This window comes from Nipponia nippon, unplaced genomic scaffold (genome assembly GCF_047370975.1).
Source record: "Nipponia nippon isolate SJK-2023a ecotype South Korea unplaced genomic scaffold, ASM4737097v1 scaffold_3, whole genome shotgun sequence".
NCBI lineage: Eukaryota > Metazoa > Chordata > Aves > Pelecaniformes > Threskiornithidae > Nipponia > Nipponia nippon.
Genome location: NW_028262347.1, coordinates 89,172,532 through 89,188,160, shown reverse-complemented (window position 1 = coordinate 89,188,160; position 15,629 = coordinate 89,172,532). Strand labels below are relative to the sequence as shown.

General features: G+C 51.6%; 2 protein-coding genes across 2 annotated transcripts; both read left to right on the top strand.

Moving 5' to 3' along the window:
- The first annotated feature begins 97 nt into the window (after positions 1-97).
- On the top strand, positions 98-4,338 carry NPFFR1 (neuropeptide FF receptor 1). The gene is made up of 4 exons (XM_087764650.1): positions 98-171; positions 1,757-2,053; positions 2,888-2,987; positions 3,337-4,338. The coding sequence occupies exons 1-4, from the start codon at positions 129-131 to the stop codon at positions 4,136-4,138; spliced, it is 1,242 nt and encodes a 413-aa protein (XP_087620776.1). The 5' UTR covers positions 98-128; the 3' UTR covers positions 4,139-4,338.
- Positions 4,339-4,455: 117 nt separating this feature from the next.
- PPA1 (inorganic pyrophosphatase 1) lies at positions 4,456-15,604 on the top strand. The gene is made up of 11 exons (XM_087764652.1): positions 4,456-4,574; positions 4,760-4,824; positions 7,620-7,673; positions 8,120-8,239; positions 10,302-10,388; positions 10,699-10,825; positions 11,347-11,474; positions 13,000-13,085; positions 13,312-13,381; positions 14,516-14,555; positions 15,267-15,604. The coding sequence occupies exons 1-11, from the start codon at positions 4,469-4,471 to the stop codon at positions 15,296-15,298; spliced, it is 915 nt and encodes a 304-aa protein (XP_087620778.1). The 5' UTR covers positions 4,456-4,468; the 3' UTR covers positions 15,299-15,604.
- Positions 15,605-15,629: the final 25 nt, after the last annotated feature.

The window sequence follows — 15,629 nt, the reverse complement described above, 5'->3', positions numbered from 1 at the left end:
AACCGGCGCGGCGGCACCGCGGTACCGGGGCTCGGGAGCGGCACCGGGGCTCAGCCCGGGGCGGGGGGACTGGGGGAGGGACGGGGACAAACCCCCCCCCCCCCCGGCAGCAGACGCCCGCTGCCCGCATGCCAGCGATGGAGCCCCCGGAGCCGAGCCGGGCCGGCGGAGGTGAGTACCAAGACCTGATTTATTTTCTTCTATCCCCAAAAAAGGTGTCCAGCCCCGCCCCAGACCCCTATTCCATCTGCCCAGCCTTTCCCTGTGGTGTTCTCCCATGGCCAGGCAGGGAGGTGGGTGGCCCATCGCCCCCCCAGCTGGTCCCCCCCGGCCCCTCATCACCATGTCCGAGATGAATTGAGGACGCCTCCATTCATCCCACACCGACCCGGGTGCTTGGCAGCCTCTTATTTTCCTTTCCTCATCTTCCACCTCGCTTTTGTCATTCCTCATCCATAGGATACCTACTGCTCGCTAATGCTGCAAGACATTGCAGCCCAAAGTGATAAAGTCCAGCAAAGTTTCGGGCTTAATATCACAGGTTTCGGGCAATCTCATGACAGTCTTTGCTATCGCTTCTGCTAAAAAAGCCTCTTTGTGCGGTTGCACCTGATGCCGACTGGCTGGAGCATCTTGCCCCAGCAGCCCTGCTTGCTTCCTCACTCCTTCTCCCATGCCGGTGCTGCAAACCCCTCCGGCGCCTTTCTGAAGCCCCGCTGGAAACGTGTTGGCCGAATTCTGCACCCAGGACAAGGGTACAGAGGCCAGGCAGGGCCTCTCTGTGTGCCGGAGCCTCGGGGAAAGCCGGTGTTCCCAGCAGCTGGGAAAAGCATCTTGGCTGGCGAGCTGAGCACCGGCACGGGGATGGGGGGATGATACGGCCGCCCACCATGCAGCGGCTTTGCAGTGCTTTCACAGAGCTGGGCTGACCTGCAGGTGGTTAGGCTGAGGCTTAAAGCAAAAATATGCCTTTTTCTGCCTTAAAATTGCAGCCTGGGTTTGCCTGGAGTGAGTCCCGTCACCACTGCAGGCAGCTGCTGCCCGTGCCCAGCATCCTCCCACATCCCTGCCTGCGTAAAGCTGGGGAAACCCGCGGGGGGGTGCTGCCCAGACCTGCTCCCCCTGTTAAATCTGTAGCGACCGAATGCCATCCCCCCCTCCATCAGAAGCTCTCAGGGTCCCGGATAATGATCATAATTATGTATAATCATCGCTTTCTAAGTAAGGGGAGGGCAGGGTCTCCTCTGCCCCAGCCCGTCTCACTCGGGTATTCTGGCTTTGCTGGGAAGAAGATTTTAGGGGATCTCAAATTGCAGACCTCAGAAGCACAAAGAGAAACAGCAGCAGACACCCGGGAGCAGGGATGCTCCCAGGTCTGCTGTGCCGGGGACTGCATGGACACAGCTCCCACATGGCCGGAGCGCTGCGGTGACAGGACATGGATTTCTCTTCCTTGCATCATCCCTAAAAAGAGAACAGAGTGTCTTCTGGGCTGGTTTAATTCCTCGTCAAAATAATGACATAAAGTAATAATGATATAAAATAATAATTCAGCCGAGGTGCTGCGGTACCTTGGGCCGCGTAACCCAATGAGGAGGAGACTTGTTGGGGCACTGAGATGATCCCAGCAGGACACGTCGCAGCCAGGCTGGGCACTGGTAGAAATATGAAAACCCACCTCTGAGGGCATTAAGAAATGAAGGGAATAATCACTTTATCCTCTGCCAGCTTCATTTTCCTGCCTTCCCTTCCCCAGGCCCTTCCAACGGCAGCTGGCCCAACTCCACCGCAAGCGAGAGCCACCTCCTGAGGGAGAACTACACCTTCTTGGCGTACTACCAGCACTCCTCCCCCGTGGCTGCCATGTTCATCCTGGCCTACACCTTCATCTTCCTCATGTGCATGATCGGCAACATCCTGGTGTGCTTCATCGTGGTGAAGAACCGCCAGATGCGGACGGTCACCAACATGTTCATCCTCAACTTGGCCATCAGCGACCTGCTGGTGGGCATCTTCTGCATGCCCACTACCTTGGTGGACAACCTCATCACGGGTGAGCAGGGCAGTGTGGGGGGGTGAAATCAGTGGGGAACATCACCCACCTTCTGCCCCCCACACGAGGCCACTCCTGCCCATGGGTGTTTTTTTTTGCTGAGGATGAGGAAGGCAGGTGGTGGCCACTCAACCACATCTGATGAAAGGTATCATCATTTCATTTAGACCTACTGTTTTAGGGGAAAAGTGCTCTTTTTTTTTAGGTTTTGAACATTTTCTGGCAAAATAAGTATGACCTTAACACTGCATTTACATATTTATTTAAAGTTCAGCTGTTCTCTCTCAAGCAGCACTGAAAAAAAATCCTCCTCTTCTTGCATCGATCTTCTCCCCGTGCTGGCTCAGCTCTGCCCGTTAACCTTTCCAAAGATAAAGCGTGGCACTGGCATGGTTGGTGGAGATTAGCCAAAGCAGTAGCTGGGGCACAGGGCAGACTCTGTATTTATTTATTACGGGGTGCAATTTATTTATTGCCAACCCCTCAGCAGGGGTCAAGAAACAAGATGAAAGCCCTTCTGATCGAGGATCCCAAGGTCAGCCCCCATGGTAACAACTAGAGCCCTACGTAAGGGTAGGAGAAATGACAACCACTGTGCCCCTTGAGTTTCTAAGTAGTGTAATACCCATCTTTTTTCACCAATTTGGGGGTTTTGCTCCAAGCATCTGTACTGCTAAAGGCCATCTCTGTAAGAGCCAAAAATGCAGCCCCCCCTTAGGAGCAGGATTTAGCACCCCCCAGCAATGACATGGTAGATGGGGACATCTAGAGGGAGCTGCCGATGGACCCAGCCGAGCCAAAGGCATCTACAGCCTCCACGGTGTCCCCTCGCAGGTTGGCCCTTTGACAACGCCATGTGCAAAATGAGCGGCCTGGTGCAGGGCATGTCCGTCTCCGCCTCAGTTTTCACACTGGTGGCCATCGCTGTGGAGAGGTATGTTGGTGCAGGGACGTGGGGACACGGGGACCAAGCCACCCCCAGTGTGTTCAGGTGTCCCGTGTGGTTTCAATCACGGGAAAGCTCCTGGGGACATCAGGAACGTGGCCCAGCTCTCCAGGAGGACCACAAAGCTGTCCATGGGGCATCCCAGCAAGGTGTCCTTCCCCACCTTGGGCTGCAAACACCAAAGCTGAAGAGACCCCAACCTATCTCTGCCACCAAAAGCCATATGTAAAGAGCAACCCATCTTACTCTCCCTTCCCAGCCCCGGGTCCTGGCCACCCTTATTCCCCAGGGACGTCCCACCAGGTGCCCAAAGCCACCACTGTCTGCCCTCCCACAGGTTTCGCTGCATCGTCTACCCCTTCCGGCAGAAACTGACGCTGAGGAAAGCCGTGGTGACCATCGCCATCATCTGGGTGCTGGCCTTACTCATCATGTGCCCCGCCGCCATCACCCTGACCGTCACCAGGGAGGAGCACCACTTCATGGTGGACACCTACAATAACTCCTACCCCCTCTACTCTTGTTGGGAGGCCTGGCCTGAGACAGGGATGAGGAGGATCTACACAACCATCCTCTTCTCCCACATCTATGTGGGCCCCCTTGCCCTCATTGTCGTCATGTACGCCTGTATCGCCTTCAAGCTCTTCAAGTCGACGGCGCCTGCCCGTGGCCGAGAGGAGCCGGAGGGGAGAAGGGTCTCCCAGAGGAAGGCCAAGGTCATCAACATGCTCATCATCGTTGCCCTCTTCTTCACCCTCTCCTGGCTGCCCCTCTGGACACTGATGCTGCTGACGGACTACGGGCGGCTGAGCGAGGGCCAGCTCCACCTGGTCACCGTCTACATCTTCCCCTTCGCCCACTGGTTGGCCTTCTTCAACAGCAGCGCCAACCCCATCATCTACGGCTACTTCAACGAGAACTTCCGACGGGGCTTCCAGGAGGCCTTCAGGGCCCCCTTCTGCTCGCCCCACCGCCATCGCCACCGCGGGCCCTACGCCCCCAGGAGCCACAGCCGCGGGATCCTCTTCGGCACCCGCAACCGCGTCTTCGCCCAGGCACGGGCCAGCGACTCGCCTCCAGCTTCCGAATCGGGGCCGTTGGCGCCGCGCCGCGCCGGCGTCCCTGCGTGGGACGGTTGAAGGGCTGCGGCCGCCTCCGGACCAAGGGCTTGCGGGGTGGGGAAGGGGGATTCGCCACCTCGTGGGTCGTGAGTCACCAAAATAAAGCCGACGCCATGTCCTTGCCTTGGCTCCTTCGCTGATGAGGGACGGGGCGGGACGGGGGGAGAAGGTGGGCGGACGGGCTCTCCCACGCCGTGGAGAACCACGCAGCGCTTTGCTAGCCCACGCCACGCTGCGCCTTCCCGCCACGCGGCCGCGCGCCCACCCCCGCCACGCCACGCGGGGCGTGCCGTGGCGGGCGGGGCGCCCGGCCGCGTGGCGCGGGGCGGGGCAAGAGGAGTTCGGCGCATGCGCAGTGCGGCAGGCGGCCGGGCTAGGCGCCGGGGCAGGATGGCGGGTTACAGCGTGGAGGAGCGCGCCGCGCCTCACAGCCTGGAATACCGGCTCTTCTTCAGTGAGTCCTCACCGCTTTCCTCCTCATCCTCTTTTCCCTTCATCCGCCCGGCGCGGGGGGTGGGGGACCGAGCTCCTCTGGAGGCGCTGGGGGAGAACCCGCGGCCTGAGGTGCGCCCCCCGCCCCTCACCTGAGGCGTCCCCTCAGGCCGGGCCTGACCCGCCTCCCCCCCCTTTTCCTTGCAGAGGACGCTGCCGGGCGCTACATCTCCCCTTTCCACGATATCCCCATCTACGCGGATGCCGGCAAGGTAAGAGGAGCCGGAGCGAGGTGGCTGGTCTGGCCTCGTTGGCTTGGGGCCGGTGACAGGAGCTCTGGGCCCGGGGAGTCCTCCGGGAGTGCGGTCCTGCAGGCCTGAAATACCCGAGGGAGGCTCCCAGTTCCTTACGCTGCTTCTCGGCTGGAGCACCCTGATGGGAAGCGTCGCCCGATCTTGCAAGGAACGGGTGCCCTTTTCCCGCAGTCTCGCCCTCGGGTAGAGGGAGGCAGGAGAAGAGAACGCACGATCTCATTCTCATATTTGTGTCTGAGAGACGAGTGGTTGTCTTGAACTTGCCGGTGAGGTCACACAAAAGCATTTTGGGTTAAAAGAAGCAGTTTTCCGTTTAGCTAAATATCTACATCCACTCCTGTGGAGGTATATGCTCACACTGCGTGATATTTCGGGCTTGGGTTTTGGCTGTATTAAGACCACTTTATGTCTGCAGTATAATCAGGAGGTGAGGATGTCAAATTCTTGCTGTAGCAGCTCCTGGGGACCTCTTGCCTCACAAAAAGCACAGCTGGGGAACCTGCCGCATGCAGTGATGCAGGGCTTTTACATCCTTCCAGCAGCCAGTGTTAGTCAAATTAGGCTGTTCTGAATCACCGTCTAAAATGCCTCGGCTCTAGGAAACCAAACGGGCTGTGCTTCAGTTTTCACTGAATGCTTTTTCAGTGGTAACTCGGGCTCTCTGACCGTGTTCCTTACCTTTGTAGCTCATTTCTTCTTTTAACACGTGCTAAAAAGCTGAGCAGCTTGAGAACGGTAGTGGATGAACTGTTCTACTGTTAGGGATAGAGAGAGGTGTAGTTTGGAGGTAGACAGTGGTTATGGGAGAGGAAAAGAGTATGCAGAATTGAGACATGAACCTCTAAAAAGTAGCTGATTTAGCTTTGGGGTGCGGGTGTTGTCAGAATATGCTCTGGGAAGTCTGAGGTGGCTTTTGCCTGCTCAGAAGGGAAAAGACAGATTGTAATCATCAGGGACAGTGGCGAAGCAGTTTCTGTGGCCAACTGGGAAAGCAGCTTTCAAAAGCAGGTGTCCGAAAGGTAACTCGGAGAAGGAAAATCCAGATAATACTATGCTTTGCAGATGCTCGCAGAACAGGGGAGGAAAGAGCCGGGGAGTGACTAGGGGTGAGGAGGGTTTCTGCGGACTGGTAATGATTAACAAGGGAAACTGGACTACTGGTGTGCCGTCAGGTGCTTAGTGCTGCTTGCCAGCATTTCCGTGCCAAGTCATTAAGAGAAGCAAGTGTTGTAGTCCCCAAAGTTACACAATAGTGCTGATCACATTAGACCTCTTTCTGTTGCTGGAGTGCCTCTCTGCAGAGATTTTACTCGTTACTTAAGAGGTTCATTACCAACTATGGTAGGGAGCCCAGCTTGGAGAAGAAAGGTTGTCTTACTCTGTCTGGGCTCCTTGATCTTTATCCTTAGCCTTCTAAGACACTGAGAGGATTGCAGGGTGTTTTTTTCAGTCTAGGGCTGGGATGTGCTGACCTTATCTGTACCGGTGTGCCTTGGCGTTGAGACGGAATGACCTTGGGCTACTCACCAGGTGTCTTAGACCAAGGCAGATCTGTCAGTTGGACTGTGGGGAAACTGCGAGCCTAACAAAGATGCACCCCCAAGTCATCTTTCCTTGTCTGCAAAGCTGCAAGCACCCTGCCTAGCCAGTTCTGATTGCCTCATTCCTTTCCTCGAGTTACTTATAAAAAATATAAAAATAGTGTGTGTACGTATATATGTGCGTGTGTGTCTATATATATATAAAAATTGCAAATGACCAGTGACCGCCTGCAATTAAGGGGATGTAATAAACTTACGTTAGGTAAGGGTGTGGGCAAAGATATAACAGCACTCATTGCACAATATCAATCTAATTATGGCGCAATACAGGTGCGAGGGATTTTGCAGTGCTAATACTGCTTAGCATGGGGATTAGAAACCTTGTCGATGCTAGGGAGCAAGGTTTGACTTTTTGTTAAAAGCCATAATCTCTTCAAACAGCAAATGTTAAGGTTCAAGCGTGGAAAAGCTTGTTTTCTTGAAGAGCAGCCTCTTGACATTGAACTCTCAAGAGTCCTCTCAGCCCAGCTGTAGTCCACAGGAGATGTTTTCAAGCATCACCCGTAAACTAGACACTGCAAGATCTAGTTTAGAAACTTCTATGTTTCTCCCCCACATCTTTATCCTTGCACCATGCTGCTAACAAGGTCTGTCAGCTTGGAGCCGGGAAGTTCGGGCATCTCTCCCTCCTTCTAGACAGACTAGAATATTTGGGAGCAACGTTCTCAGTCATTCAGGATCCACGTTACTAAATAGATAGCTTACTCCTGTAAGACTTGTCTCTTCTAAATTGCCAGGGTGGCTCTTGCTGTGGCATTAAGTGCTTTGTATTTAATAAATATGCCTAAAACCTCGCTTTGTTATGCCCAGGATAGTTTGTACGCAGCTGTCTTCGATTCATTTAAACCTGCTGTTCCATAACCTAGGAACATGATGCAGATGTTCATAGGTGGCAACTGATGGAGCGTGCGTGGGTAACCTTAGTCTGGCTTTTGCTGGTGTCTTTCATGGGATTCAGCTTTGAGTAATGACATGTGACCGGATTATGGGACTTCTGTCAACTGTATCAAAACTGGCACTGGAGAAAAAACAGGAAAAAAGTTACGGCTTTCATGCGAACTGGCTGGTTTTCCTGCTTACTTATTCGTGTTGCCTAGTTTAAAGTGTGGTCTTGAGATTCCTTCCCATTCACTGATATTTTGCTTTCTTCAGAATGTGTTCAACATGGTTGTGGAAGTACCTCGATGGACAAATGCTAAAATGGAGGTAACTATGTTACAGTTCCTACCTTACCTGCTTGAACTGACTAGTCTATTAATCTTGGGCTTTGCTGATTCTCTCCTCCTCAGTTCCACTTCCTGAATCAGAGTGGTTTCCAACTTCTCGTGTAAATACTTGCTTAATGCTAAAGGCCTAGTACGAAGGCTGAGACTTGCAGAAGCTGGAATAACTGTATTCTTCTGTGGCTTCTGATTAAGGCAGCATCTTAGGGCTCTCAACCCCATGTGGTTCTGACGTTTTTAAGTCTGATGAAAACTACGTCCCAGGAGATGGCAATGCAGCAGGAAATGGAGTTGCCCAATATCTGCTGTTGGCTTCAGGGTCAGCTCCTGGTCTCTTGGCTTGCCAGTTAGCAGCCAGCTTCATTAAAAAAAAAAAAATCACTTGGTTTTTCTTAGAGAGCAGAGAGATTTATGTAACTTTTCTTTCAGATTGCAACAAAGGATCCCTTAAACCCAATTAAGCAAGACGTGAAGAAAGGAAAACTGCGCTACGTAGCCAACGTGTTTCCCCATAAGGGTTATATCTGGAATTACGGTGCTATCCCACAGGTACTGTAACCTGTCTCGGTGGCCCATCCTTTCTGTTGGGGAGGAGGGAGGATGCCTGTGTGTGTCTCTGACTACCACTGTATTAATGAGCAAAAGGTCAGCTGAGAGTCTGATCTGGAACACAGTGTTTGCAGCTGCATATATAATCTTGCTAATGAGGAGAACCTGTCAAGAAAGCAGGGGTACTTTTAAGTAGAAATCTGGAGAGGTAGGCTTGTAGCTAATGCTGCAAACAAGCTATCTGAGGATGAGCAGCTGCTGCTAGTGAGGTACCTGCTGTGTTGCTTCTCTCCTTGGCCGCTTGGCAGTTCGGTTGGACAGTAGCTGGCAGGCCCTTGTCTTTGGGTGGAGGAAGCTGCCACTACACAAGGAACTGGGCATCTGGCAGTGCAATGCCCTCAGTTCCTGCCTGGTGAACCATAAAGAGCTAAAGTTTTCAGCTAACTGTATAGGATCTCGGTGTAAGGCACTTAAGCTGAATCTTTACAGAAGATTCTTCTTGCAGTGGGTTAGCTGATTGTTTGAGACTTGGGATGTGGACAATGAAAATCTGAATAGATCCGAAGAGTGTATCTTTCCCATTTCTGCCCCTCTTGTTGTTTAGGGTCTAAAACACACTGCTAGACTAACATATTGAGCTGTTGGATGGTAGTGGATGCCCTGTTCTCAGTGTTGGGTCTGAGGGGCAGAAGGGCGCTCGGAAGTCCAGAGACTGCGTAAGGCAGACGTCCGCAGCTGCACAGACAGGCTTTCTCTGAAACAGCTGGCAAGGGGGGACAGGCAGATGGTGACACCTGGACACGTGCCCTTAACTGGCTGGTGACTGCTAGGTAAAGAGGAACTTTGAGCAAGGCTGTTTGCCTCTGATGATCTCTAAGGTTTGAGTTTCCTATAGAGAAATAAATTGCCCGTGACAGTTCACAGGGAAACGCTGAATTTTGTGATTCTGGTCTTGATAGCAGTGCCTGTTGAGTGTTTTCTCCAGGTGGCTTAAGACGGTATTTCCAAGTTGAATTGTTTTCCACTCAGATGGATTCTGGAGCCAGTTTCTTTGTACAGAATCACGGCTTTTGAAGCCTTCGCTCAGTCATGCATTAGTGGATCAAAGATGTTTATGCATCAAGGACAAGGGATCGAACTTAACGCTTCCTTGTAGGGAAGCGCGATAGCGCTTGTGAAGAGTCTTCAGCACCACCCGGGTTTCAGAACATCTTCCTGAATGTTCTGGGTGCATCACGAGCTCTTGACTATGCTCGTCGTGTCCTGGCACACAGAGGTTTGGGAAAAGCATTCCTTCGTTTTATATCTCAACAACCTTAGAGGTAGATGCTCCTTATGATGCAAGTGGGCACGGTGTCCTTTTGCTCCCGATCAGAAACGTGTTTTAAGCAGCTATTATTTTTGGAGGCATAGCTCAAATGCCTTCTGGAGTCCTCTCAGTCAACTTATAGTCAACTTATAGTCAACTTACTTATAGTCACCACTTTAGGTGAGATGCACTAGGACACAGGGTAGCGCAGGGTATGGGACTCCACATCTTGTCACTGCTCTAGTGTAACAACGTGTCTTTAATTGTTTGATTAAAAGGAAACAATACACCCTGTCTGTCTTCCAGCTCTGTTGGACTGCTATCTGGAGTTCAGGAAACTTCTGCTAAGAAATGAATAGGGAGAGGAACAGGCAGGCAGCCAAATCAATGAGTGTTCTTTATAGATGTGAACTTCACCTTTATGCAGCTGTGGAACGGAGGAGGAAAGTCTAGAAAGTAGTTGAAAAAAGGTTTATCAGTGGGAGGGAGCAGCTTACCCTTGGCAAGATAAGACCTTTTAACTTGGATTCAAACTGCATTTGCCGGCACAAGTGAAATAGTACATAGCCCCCAAAATCTTGTTTGCTCACTTGTCCCCAAAAATACCACAACCACTAGATCTGAAAGCAAGTGTGAAGTGGGCCATCATCTGTATCTTGGAGGCAACTGCATGCCTGAAATAAACCTGCTTTTTGTTTCCTCTTGAAACCTGAGAGTACTTATCTGTGTGTGTGGGGGGGCGGTTTTTTGCAGACTTGGGAAGACCCAGGTCACAAAGATGAAAATACTGGCTGCTGTGGAGATAACGATCCAATTGATGTGTGCGAAATTGGAAGCAAGGTAATGCATTCTAAAGGGTAACTGTCTTTTGAAACGTGTAATTAATGTCTCTGAAGTAAATTATCCAGAGACATTATTCAGTTCCTACCTCCTCTGCCTTAAGAATGTGATGTTTCCCTCTGCTGCCTCTGGAGATTGTTGATGAGATTTTACAGTGGGAGCCTTGTGAGCCAGGGCTCGTGAACCGCTGATAAGCGATAGCTAATTTCATGGTACCCGACCGCTTGCCGAAATCTCACAGCTTGCGCAGCCTCCTGTTGTGCATTCCTTGGATGCATCAGTTCAGACAACAAGGTCTTTGTCCTTGCAGGTCTGCTCTCGAGGAGAAGTCATCAAAGTGAAGGTGCTGGGCACACTGGCACTGATTGATGAGGGAGAGACAGACTGGAAGATAATCGCTATCAATGTTGAAGACCCTGAAGCGGACAACTATAATGGTCAGTAACAGGAGGGAGGAGCAGGCTTAGTACTTTACCTTTCTCCATTGAGATCCTGCAGGAAGCTTTCAAGTCAGGACATGGGCTTGCTCCTTCTATGCCAGTATTCATCAGATGTGATACTGGAAGGACAGCAGAATAGGATGTTATCAGTCTTATAGCAAAACATTTTACTGCTGTTTATCCCAAATTCTCAGTCCTCTGCACAGCCTGGCATCTTGAAGAAGAGGGTGGCTGTACAGCCTGCCCTCTGTGTGGAAGGAAAGGGGTTGACCAGTAAGTCTCTAATCAAAGCTGTTTAAACATGTCTGTGCTCCTGGGGGCAATCAGGATATACTGTGAAAATGAAACACTAAGTTTCCTGTGCAGGTATCCACTCTGTGTCTTTACTGTAACCTGTCTGAAATGTTGCTAAGGCTGCTTGAGGAGGGGCTGAAAGAGGGGCAGCTCAGAAGAGCGGGGTAGTAGCTAAGTAACTTCTGTTACTAGGTCTGGCTAACAAACCTTTGCTCCCTGGCTAGATATCAATGATGTCAGAAGGATGAAACCTGGATACTTAGAAGCTACAGTGGACTGGTTCAGAAGATACAAAGTACCTGATGGAAAGCCAGAAAACCAGTTTGCTTTTAATGGAGAATTCAAAGACAAGGTAGGATCGCCTTTCTTCATTGCTGTGACCGGGCAAAGGCATGCTGTCCAAAGCGTGAGCTCAAGGTGCATGGGGACGCAAATGAGTAGTTGCTGGGAGAATGGGTTTCTGCGGGGCTGCTGATAGCTGACTTCATTCTTCCTGCCATTTTTCCAGCCTACCATTCTACCATTCCAGCCCGGTGCTTGCAGGAGTACTAGGAGAAAAAGCGTAGGGTTATCGCCTGGCTGCTGTTGGATATTACCAGTTTTTCTTCTAGATGCCATTCATGTGGGATCACTTCAGGGCTGGGAGCCTCCATATCAGAACCAGGATGGAAAACACCCGGTTGATTTGCTCCTGCTCTGCAGCAAAGGGTGCTTGACGTCACCCTTTGCCTCCCTTACTCGCTGGCTTTGTTCCACTGCAGCCTGTCGCAGGTTGACTGCTCAGGAGTTAAAATGCTTCTTCCTTCAGGCGTAAAGTGTTCCCTCACGCCCTTTGAGTAAGCCTCTGCCTTGGCAGCGTTATTCCTCTGCCTCTTCTCTGGGTTGGGTCAGATAACTTGCTGCTCCTGAACGGGAGAAATCCTGCTTCCGCAGCCTCCCTCCTGCCAGTCCTGGTGTGCCGTGAGTGGGTTAGTGAGGTGACTCACCCCCCCAGAGCTCCGGGCTTGGTGCAGAGAAGGGGAGGGCCTGCAAAGCCTGGTGTGGGAAGGGAATGGTAAAGCAGGCAAAAACTGAAGTAGACCTGTCCCCTTCGACTGTAGCATGGCACTAGGTTGGGTGGGCTGGGACATCTCCTGGCCCCTCAGGATGGGTGAAACCGGAATTAAGGCCAAGGCGGAAAGTAGGGACAAAGAACCTCACGCAGGTCCCTGTGGTGTTTTATTTGGCTCTGTGTGGTGACAGACCAGGGTATTTATTGCTGTGTTCATGCTAACAAAGAATTGCGTGTGCTTCCTTCTCCAGCTGACAGGTTAATGCTTGACCGTGTACTGCTTTTTCTTAAGGAAAAAAAAGCTGTGATATGCTTGGAAGCAGATTCATTTAAATAGTTGCAAAGCTAGATTAGGTGCGTGTCTCTTCTTGTTGATCTGCACAGCAGTTGAGTGATTTGCCTGGAGTGGAAGAAAGCCCGCAGATAGATAGGTCGGGATCAACTAGCTGCCGAAGACAAACCGAGTGGGAGGAGCAGCGGGGTGGAGGTGCTTTTATAATATAGCACTGGCCTGAGACTAGAATATCTGCGTTCAGTTTCTTTTGGCTTCAAGCTCGCTAGGTGACCTTGGTGCATCCTCCCATCTTGAAAGTAAAACAATTGGCATTATAGAATCCCCGTTGTTCAGCTGCTGTGTGCTGGGAGGTTGCTGCTCTTCTTGAAAGGTGCAATAATGGAAGAGGTCTCTTTGAGTCCCTTCCAGAGTCAGAAACTATCTGAAATCAGCCTATAAATACTGGCCTCTCGTTCCACATAACCGATAGCCTGGAGAAGATGGCCTAGTGCTTACACATAACGTGATGTTTGTTCTCATCTTCAACTTCAGGATTTTGCAGTCGACGTCATCAAAAGCACTCATGAACACTGGAAAGCTTTAATAGCGAAGAAAACTGACGGAGGGGAGATCAACTGGTAGGTTAATACTCGTGGTACTGCGCGCGTTCCTTTCCCCTAAACAAATAACCCTGAAACTTCCTTTCCTGAGCGGTGCCATGGTTTCTGTTAGCTGCTGGCTGTCTCCGCAGGCCTTCCCCTTCAACTTGGCAACTGTAACAATGATTTTTGATGTTCCATTATTTAATACTCTTGGGGGAGAGACTTGGCTTGCGCGTCCTCACAAGCGACCTTTCTCTTCTAGCACAAATCTGACGGTGTCTGGCAGCCCTTTCTGCTGTAGTCAAGAGTGTGCAAAAGCTACTGTGGATGCAGTAAGTACAAACCTGAGTGTCCTACCCCCAGCATCAGTGTCAGGCAAAATGATACGATTTGCGTGGTACCGTCAACTGTCCTCGCCGTGTGAATAGCGCATTGTGCGCTCAGAATTTTTTGGATGACTGAACGCAGCACCTGTTTCTGGTTAAATAGGATTGGATGTGGAGCAAGCCAGACGTTCCTCCGGAGGCTTCTCCTTGCCCTTAGTCATCTGGGAGACGGAATCCAAAACAGAGTTTGCGTGAAGGGCTAAACTTCTGAACCATAGCTTGGCTGTCAGCTGTTCAGAGAGTGTTTTAATATTTGGCCTTCCAAGAGCTTCACAGCACAGGGTCACCCTTTGAGAAGAGAAAGTCGTAATTTCCGAGCACCTTGCAGGCAGGGACCTTGCATCCTTTGCAATGCAAAGCGTGACGTTCCCCGTGTAGTACCCCTACGGCTTCAGGACTCAACCGCGTCTCCCTAGGCTTGCGAGGTACTGTTGCTGGCAACTTGAAAGGGGTTAGAGGAACGGACCAGGAAAATCAAAATGCAAATGTTGCCTCAGTGTATGGAAATGTGACTGGAAACCAGAGTAGTTTCTCCGTAGCCTTCTGTCGCCATCTTGGTTTTAAAAGGGCTTGTGTCCTCTGGTGGTATCCAAATTACTTTATAAGTTTTTGAAAGTGTAACCGTTGTGGATGTGTCACCAGCTGGGGACGCTTGTCTGTGTTGCTAAACATCGGGTGAAAGCTCTTCAGAGAAGTTTTTCGAGAGTCCTTTGTACTTCTATTCCACCATCGCATTGTAGGTTTTAAAAAAAGCAGGCTGCCTGCAACTGGATGGATGCTGGAGGGGTGACTGCTTGTGGTGAGAAGCAGGTGGCACCACAGCCTGTGCTTGGAGCAGAGCACCTCGGGCACGCACGGAGCGAGGAGGCCGTGGGGGTGACGGGACTCACGCCACATGTGAGCTCCTTTATTCCCTCACAGCTGACCAGCCCTGGCTGCCACAGACCAATTTATGCTGCTTAGATCTTAAACGGTGCTCGGTAAAGACTGGTGCAGCTCTGAATGACGTCTAGCGAGCTTTGGGTGTGAGGTCAGCCTCTTGTCGGCAGTTGCTGTCTGCTAATACGCTTCTCGTTTCAGGCGCCACCGTGTAAAGCTGCCAACCCGATCCCACCCGAAGGTAAGTCTCGCGACCCACGTTTATGGTCCAGTGCAGAGCGGAGGCTTCCTCAAAGGAATTAGCAATAGGAAAATGAGGGTCTTAACTGATAGCTAGGCATGGCTCTAGCTCTGGGAGCGACGAAGGACCTTGTTGGACCTAACTCGTGTCAGTAATGCCGTTTAATTCCTGAATGACTTCTGTCGCTGCCTTACGTCCTCGTTTGGGTACGCGAGGCGGGCGAATGAGCAGTAAGTAGGGGGCCTGAGGTGCCATAGTTTGCTCCAGAGGAGATTCGATTTAGAGCAGAAAGAGCAGCACTGCAGAGGGCTCGCGTGCAGTGACAGCAGGAGAGCAGTTTTAGTTCCTCTGAAACGGGTTTCATCAGCATCCTCAGCGCAGGCGAGCCGAGGAAGGGAATTACTTCCTACCTGCGTGGAGCAGGGGCAGAAATCGGTTGCGCGTTCGGCGCTTCAGCTGCCGCTGAACCCGCTGATCGGCGATCTGTCACTGACAAGTGCCCGCTGCGAGCCGGTAACGAGCCTTTCGGTGCCTCGGGACGCAACCCAGTGAGAGACCAGCAGCTGCGGGAGGAATCCTCGCTCCGCCGTCGCCTTTTCCTTCCGCACGAGGTGGCGACGGGCACCCGAGGGTGAGCGCGAGCTCAGTGGGTGGCTAACGGAGGACTGACCCCCTCGGGATTTTTTCTTTTTTTTCCCCTGCCCCACGCAGTTGACAAGTGGTTCTACTACCAGAAGAACTAAGACCTGAGGCTGGGTGGTGGAACAGCCGCGTCCCTCCCACCGAGGAGCCGCCACGAGCGGGAATAGACCAGAAAAATAGCTCAGTGTCAACAAGAAGACCTTGCCTGCAACTTTGCCGATTAGAATTACCTATCGAGCAGCGACGTGTCTGCTGCATCGAGGTCTTGTGGAGGCTTGAAGACATAATTTATAAAATCAAAACACCCTGCTTGCGCGTGGTCGTACAGTGTGCTTTGTAAATCGCGACAGAAGATCGCTCACCTGGTACGTGTGTGGATGCGAGAAATAAAAACTACTGAAATTGAACTCTGCGGGGCTCCTTCTCCTTTCC